The 8,153-nt window shown below is 32.8% G+C and overlaps 1 protein-coding gene across 1 annotated transcript; it reads right to left on the bottom strand.

Moving 5' to 3' along the window:
• Window positions 1–6,298: 6,298 nt before the first annotated feature.
• Window positions 6,299–7,498, bottom strand: LOC121128044 (uncharacterized). The gene is made up of 3 exons (XM_040723612.2): window positions 7,362–7,498; window positions 6,854–7,300; window positions 6,299–6,787 (listed from the first exon to the last, which is right to left on the bottom strand). Exons 2-3 carry the CDS (start codon window positions 7,298–7,300, stop codon window positions 6,626–6,628), a joined length of 609 nt encoding a protein of 202 aa, XP_040579546.1. The 5' UTR covers window positions 7,362–7,498; the 3' UTR covers window positions 6,299–6,625.
• Between the last annotated feature and the right edge of the window lie 655 nt (window positions 7,499–8,153).

Raw genomic sequence — 8,153 nt, 5'->3', positions numbered from 1 at the left:
AGGAGATCTTCCTTCCTTTACGATAGCATTAATGCAGCGAAAATATTTAAATCATATTTGATTTTTTTTAATTATGCATTTCTACATTAAATTTCAGCAAGGATAGACGAGAATGCTTAGTTCAGAGGTAGATGTTCACACCGAAACCACCTATTAAATACTGAACAAAAAAAGGAGAAAGAGCACACGCAACGACCGTTTTCCTTTTCTAATTTTTATAGGTAGTTTTTTAATTACAAGCCAACTCTAAATTCAATCGACACGAACTCATTGATCTACTTCTCTTTGATATATGATATAAATAAAACATACCTGCCTTTGACACATTCCATTACTTTTTATTTACATCAATATTATTACGATATTAGTTGTTAAGAAGCAAAGGATAACTTTGTTGAAGAATATGTTTTGATCACAAGAATACCATTGCAGCCTTCAAATACACGCTTAAATTTTAAGACATTTTAGTTTCCTCTGAAATTGAATTTCGCAAGTTATCAACAATCAGGCCCAAAGTCATATATTTCAAGTTGTTTGGTTAGATTTATGAAAAACCATTTTAGTGTAATGGTTTGTTATACGTTGGAGGCTCAAAGGTTGAAAGTACTATTCTTATTGTTTATAAGGAAGTACTTTAGTATTTGTCTTTAGAATCTACAATAGTTTTTCGAATTTCATACAATCTTTTCTTAATAATTCTTTGTAAAATAAATATAACTTTTAAGGACATGCTGAAATTTAAACTCGAGCATTATCATTCCGCTATAAAAAATGTGAAAATTTTCAATTTAAACTATACGATGAGCATAGTTTAAAAAAATATCATCTGCCCCTATGCTAAAAAACCTCTAAAATTAATATGGTTATCCTGAATATTTGAAATATATTTGGTAAAATATTATAATTGTATATAATTTGGCTTAAATTACCAGTAAGCACATTTAAGATAAATGAAATAAATTTCACTTGTAAGTGAAAAGACAAAGAGTAACCCTGAGGATTTGTTGCAAAATTATAAATGTAAATCTATGTTGTACTAGCTACATATATAGTTTTGGGATCGACATCGTTGTAATTCCTGCCAATATCTTTGCTAGATACAGATTTGTGTTTATTTCGCTCATTGTATATCTTCTTGTTTCACTTCATGACAAATTTCTTCAATCCCAAAACATTTTTCAAATTGTCAAGGTCACCACGTTAATTTTCTGTATAGCTGCATTTAATATTATTTGAATGTCTAATAATTAGGGATAAGAAAATTGTCTAGATCCATGCGAGTCTATTTCAGTAGATATGTTGTCTATCAAAGTTGCAAACATTTCCTTTTCTATTTGAAATATACTCTCAAGGATCTAGACAATTTTCTTATCCCTAATTATTAGACATTCACAGAACGATGATGGAAAAAATATAGAATGGAAAAAATATAGAATGGACAAAATGTGGAATGGACCAAATGTCGACAGACAGAACACGGAGCTGAAAATGTTCCGTTTCAAAATAGCAAAAAAAGTTTCTATGACATTTCACTCCAGATATTTTCTGCCCGAGATATTTACCACACCATTCGTAAATAAACTAACAGTGACGATCACTCACAAACCCCCATTTATACCTCAAAATTTGGGTCTGCTTTGGGTACCACCAGGGCCAAAATGAGATGAACCCCACTGCTGTTAATTTAATTACTTTGAAGGGCCCATCTCATCACCCCAATTTATTCCACGAAAATTCTTCAAAGGTCCCTCCATACACCTCAATTATCCAGAAAGTTGGGGAGAATTTCGGGTACTGCCCGTTCCTAAAAGGAGATGAAAATCGAAACAGGCACAAATTTCGGGGGCTCTTCAGGATATACATTTAAGTGAAATGTAAGTTGTTCCGGTAGGTTTAATCCCATTTATGGCCCTGTGGCACCCCGAAACAGCCCCAACATTTGGGGTGTACATGAAGGGTTGCGGGGGCTCTTACTTGTTGCTTAAATAGTAAAGGTGGGTGTCATACCATTTTGGAGCCAGGCCGTACCCAAAAACAGTCCTAACATTCAGATTGTATAAGGGGGTTGGGAGGGGTCCTTACTGGTAGTTTATATAGGAAGGTGGTGTTGAGGTTATGTTTGAGGCGGAAATTGTCAGATTGGATATATTGTAATACATTTTGGAAGAACTACTTATTTTATATTATAGGGACGAACTTCTGTCCGACGATGTTTTGTATAGTCGACGTTTAGTTTATTCAATGTTTTGTGCATTTTTCGTTTTGTGAGTCAACGTTTTGTCTATGCATCGATATCAGTGTAGAGAATAACGTGTTCCTTGCTCAAGAATACGTTGGACCATTTCCAAAACGGAAGAAATAATTGATAAAAACAGTAATATCTTTCCAGGTACGTACTTATATTTATTTTACAAATGTATGCCCTGGAAGATTTTGACAATTTTCACATTAATAACCATCATATAGTAGTATCTGGCAATCTATTGATGTAGATACTATATTAATATTTTTCTCTAAATATTTAAAAAAATAAAATGTCAAAAATACTTAATTGCATAACAAAGAATCTATATTTATAAGAGGTAACAGATGCTCTATTTGTTTTTCCATCTTTAATAATTAAGAAAAAAAGAGGTAGGGAATTTGAAAGAGATACGCTGATAATTAATTTAACTGTATTTTTATGTCTCTTTTTTTTTCTTTCTCCAACTTTAGTCCTTTGGTAAGTTAACTTAAACATCAGAAATTCTATGAACAGATAAACATCCCGATTGATATGCAAGATAACCTTCAATAAACATGGTTTGATATATAGGGGGGACGGTAAAGGCCCTTGACCGTTAGTTGTCAGACCATTTGACCGTCGTTAACAACTGTTTAGCCGTTGACACCTCTAATAACTTGAATTTTTGAGAGGGATCACTCAACGTGGGTAGGTTAGTACCCCGATCTAGAGAAGGAGATCTACCTTTTGTATATGGACTTCAAACAAGATTATTTGGTCAAGTGTAGTAGTTTTAGTGCTATAATGTTTACTTAAACTATATCAGTGCAACTCTATCTGACGAATTAAAGGAACACTAAAAGAAATCTTACCAAAGACCCGTGGGACTCATATCTCTTCATTATTTGTTCTGTGGTATTAAAAATCGCAGTCGTAAATATCTGTGAACAAATGAATGAAGACGCTGTCTCAAAAAAAACAACAGATTAGGTCCTATGAAGTATTTGTTGAGCCCATCTGCTCTGATCTGAAAAAAACAGGAAGTGACATTTTTCATTGCTGAAGTTAAATCTGCACATTGAAAAGGTGGAGTGCAGTTTGAAGACTTGACTTGTTTCCCGAAGTCTTACAGATGAGAAGCTGACAGAACAATTTTGACTCTTAGTGCTACACTGTATTTTAAGGGACACTCTGACTTGAATGGAAGATAAATTACATAGGAGACGAAGAATGTGCCTGACCTGCAATTAAAGATCATGTCCTTACTTGACCCTCTGATTTTTTAGGAAGAAAAGAAGCTATCTGAAATGGCAATTCCTATGATGAATTAGTTAATCGTGTTCATACGTGAGAGGGGCACCAATTTATCAAAAAAAAAAAAATCTACTTAAATTAAGTAAGGTTTTTTTTTGTAAATACAATATTCTAAAGTTCTTTTTTTTAAAAGCACACATTGGAAGGGACATGAAGAATATGAGCTAATCCGTTGTCAATGTATATTCTGATAGAGGCTCCATAATCTAGGGATGTCTAATAGAAAAAAGAGATGAAATTTTGTTGCTAAAAAACAAAAATTGAATCGACATAGGTCATGTACACCGCAATCAGGAGAAATAATTCTCTTAAACTCAATGTGGTTTGTGCCCTGGTCATTCCAAGAGAAAGAAATATACTTTATGTATATGGACTTTATACAAGATTCCTAGGTTAAATGAAGTAATTGTAATACTAGAATGTTTACTTAGAATTCGTCAGTGCAACTCCATCTAGCCAACTAAAGGAACATTAAAAAAAAAAAAGAAGTCTGATGTTTTGTCCTGAACAAAGAGCTGTTTTATTAAAAATTTTGATTTTTTAGATTTTGGTAAATTTGTAGGGGATATTTACTATGTAGGCGTTAATATTTATAATTATCCTCATCTTTGAAGATCGTACTACTCAACAACCATTGCTTGTAAATACTTTTCATATTCTACATATTATAATAATTATATATGTTTGTATATAAAATATACTAAAGATCTGCAAAGCATACCCACAACGTACTAAATCGAAAGTAACACCACGTTCTACTATAAAACAAAACAGACAATAATCTAATAAATATTAAAGAAACTTCATCTATTGATATTACAAATTAAATGAATGATTTTTTATTATCAATGCCATATAGTTTTAACAATTTCCCTACCTTGAACAATATATAGTTACGCACAAAGGATATTTTTAAAAACAATAAGCCGATTCCCTCGCAGAACATGGAGGATCCAAACTTTATCCATCTCCAAATCCCCATAGAAAGATCTTGTCTATGACCACTCAATCAAGAGTAGCCTTGAATAAATTAATACATTGAGATTTTAGATTGATTGAAAAGTAGAAAAAGATCCTTACAACGAATTTATTTACTAAAATTTATACACGACTAGCTTTTTTATTCACTCTCAACCTCGACTGCGACGATGGTAGCAACCTTTCGTCTTTTTTTTGTAGCAAATTGTTAGTTAGAGAATAGTTCTTAATGATTATATACATTCAATTGATATTCTTATCAATGACACGAATTCTAAACGAAGGTCCTTTATTTATATAACATACAAATACTATGTTTGACAACTTTTGAGTTCATAATTCGTATAGTCAGCTTCTTTAAATCATACAAGAGTTAACTCATGATAATGAATGAAAACAGCTGAAAGGAGAATAAGCTGCATTTTTGTTTTGTTTCAAAAAGCTAGCTGTTACCTTTATTGTGTCTTGCATATGTGAGGTCATTTTTATAGAGCATATTAATTGGATCGGGAGCCTCACTTATTGAACATTTTGTATTTCTGATGAAGCAATGTGTATTTTTCTGCTGGACCATTTCTTAATAATAATTATTATTAAGCTTCCTTTCTGAGTACTCTCTTTCCAAAAGACGGAGAGTAACCTTCAGGGTTTGTTGTGGAGTTATAATAGTAAGTTCTTTTTGGACTCAGAGTAGAATTGAGGACGACATGGGAGTAATTATTTCTGATGTCCTTATAAATTTCATTTCCCCCTTCTCCCTTGTGACAGCTGATTGTTGCTGATCTAATGATATGTATTGGCATGAAAGCCATGTTACCATGTTTCAGTTTCTTTTCTAACATGCCCAAATTACCAACAATTTCCATCGCTACCAATAAATCCGTCTATAAAGATTCATACAGAGGCAATATTGGGAAGATCCCTAACAGTGTTTTCAATGTAACAGTCACCCTTTTAAAATGTTCTCCAAAGATACCACTTTGATCAGTGATAAATTTATCACTGCATCTACCACGCTGAATGGAACTCATAGCTAATCATAGTAGTAAAAGCATGAATCATTATTAAATATATATTTTTTTAAATTGGTGAAATGTCAGTTCAATAAAACTTCCCTTAGCCGAAAAGTCCATTCATGATCTATCCCCCTAGGGCTTTGTGATTCAGCTTTCAATTTATTTGAGATCTTTATAAAGACTTGCACACAGTCTTTGAGAAAATTGTATAAGTTTGCCCTCACGTCATCCTTTCCCAATAGATCACAACTCCTCAAATAAGTTCCCATGTAGGATTAGATATTCATTAGAGTTTATACAGTATATTTATGTATATAATTAATGGATTAAATGACATACAACCTCCTCTACATTATACCTATAACGTTCATCCTGTAATTATACTGTAATGGTTCATTGTTCATACAAGAAAAAGTCGTTGGTTTTTATTGGATGAGATGTGATCGCGTCTGACCTCATTCCTCAGCCCACAGATTGACTCAGAATGCAAAATTAAAATGAGTCATTAAAATACACCTTGTCCATACTCCATATTTCCACGTTTGATCCAAATGTCTTTCCAGCAAAGAGATTGTAAGCCATGGGAAAAAATGGTGTATACAAAATTGTGTATATGGGATTGTATCGACCCCTTGTTATAGATTGTCAATTCGCCCTCTAAGGTTTTTTTCACCCTTTAAGTCGATACTTGGTGTAAATTTAATAAATTAAATTACTGCCTATAAACTGATCTAATCAAAGAATTTTTTTTTACCACGAAGAAATATTAAGGATAATTGTTTTATTTATGATAGTCTATAATTTTTCAAAAAAGATGTGTACACTCTCCATGAATATAGTGCTACAGGATTTATTCAACAAAGTAATTACGGATTAGGCAGGGATCTGTAAGTATATTTCGTTAAAAAATCATTCTGGAATAATTTCATATTTGTATGGAATCAAGTTAATGTACAAATTAAAAAAAAAAAAGAAATCACCATTTTAATATTTTATAATAAGGATTTATGTTGATAACATTATAAGAAACAAATTAAAATTAAGAATAATTTTATTGGAAATGCTTATCATGATAAACTAGAGTAAGGGATACTTAGAGATTGGCAATATCCAAAAGTTGATCTGTGCCAATGGAACATTTGTATCTAATTTCACATTTCCTAATATCCTTGACATAACTTCCAAACTTGGCAGCAATTTTGTAGTCAAATCCAATTTTAAAGGCATCCTTATCGATTGATGATTTTTCCAAATTCTGTAATAAATTAAAATGAATGCATCAATTTCTGAGCTTCATGAAATGGGATGGATTAAGACTCACATTCCCAAAGGCAAACAAAATGGGATTATCCTGTTTATTCGAGGCTGCTAAACTGCAAATCATTTTTCGCATACACTCCTCTGGCTCTAATTCATGAATAATTTTGATATAGGGACTGGAGTCAATCTCCTCTTGTACTGTACTGTCCTCTCCCTCAGAATCCACATCACGACGTCCTCTGAATCTTGTTCGTCGACGTCTGTTTCTGCCTCCTCCTCCTCCTCCACGTCGATTGGCTAAAGCAAGAGCACCTAAGCCAAGGATTTTAGCTCCAGCAGCTGCCCCTGCGATTCCAAGAAGATTCGGTGCAATGGATGTTGCAATAGCTGTAGCCCCAGTGGCTGCAACAGCCCCTGGAACAACAGCTGCAGCGGGAAAGAAAATTCCCTCAGCAAAATGTGTCGCAAGAAGGAGCGTAAAGACGACAGAGACCATTTGTGTATGCATCTGTCGTAGATTAGATAAGATAATTCCACTAATATATTTAGTTTTTATTACTCTACTTTACCTTTGATTTTGGGAGAATGGATATAAGTTGACTGATGATATCAGTGGTGAAGTAAAGCCTTTATATAAAGATCCCTAGGAGCGCAAGATTTAGATGTTTTTTTGTTCGTTTCGCTAACATAACCACAGATAATTTCTTCTATATTTAGTATAAACTACGATCGTTATAAGAAATAGCCTTTGGCGAATTGAGATATTTATGAACTAATTACATTTATGAAAAATAATCAAGTGAACCGATTTTAATATAATACTTCAATATATGAATTAAGAAAAACATAACTATGGTATTATAGCGTTGAGTCTCAATCACATAATTAATTATCCGTGTACTTGATTGAATCACATATCTATCGGGCCAACCGTTATTTTTTTAATCATCTCTATTATGCAAATTTTGAGAGATTAACAGTATTTATTTTTTACAATTTTCGAATGATCAATGGATTGCTAAGAAAATACTTGTCCTAGTCGCCACCATGAGCACCATGTACGAAAAGAGGATTGAGATAGCAGCACTCCTCCGGGCGGGATTGTCCCAAAAGGCGATCGGAGAGCAAAATGGGACCTCGAGGAGGACAATTGTATCTCTTAAATTTCATTTAAATCTATATTTTTTTGTTACCAGATTATTTAATTCCTTGGATAATGGTACCTCATAGGCCACTCTTGACGATGCCTAATTCATTACTAATACATTTTAATAGTTAATTCAAAATTACAATTTATGAGCATTTATATTTCTGATCATTACTGTAATTATTTTGGATATAAAGCAAAATGGAACCTCGAG

Source organism: Lepeophtheirus salmonis, chromosome 13 (assembly GCF_016086655.4).
Source record: "Lepeophtheirus salmonis chromosome 13, UVic_Lsal_1.4, whole genome shotgun sequence".
Taxonomy (NCBI): domain Eukaryota; kingdom Metazoa; phylum Arthropoda; class Copepoda; order Siphonostomatoida; family Caligidae; genus Lepeophtheirus; species Lepeophtheirus salmonis.
Note: the sequence above shows the minus strand (reverse complement) of the source record. Positions and strands in the feature narration are given on the sequence as shown.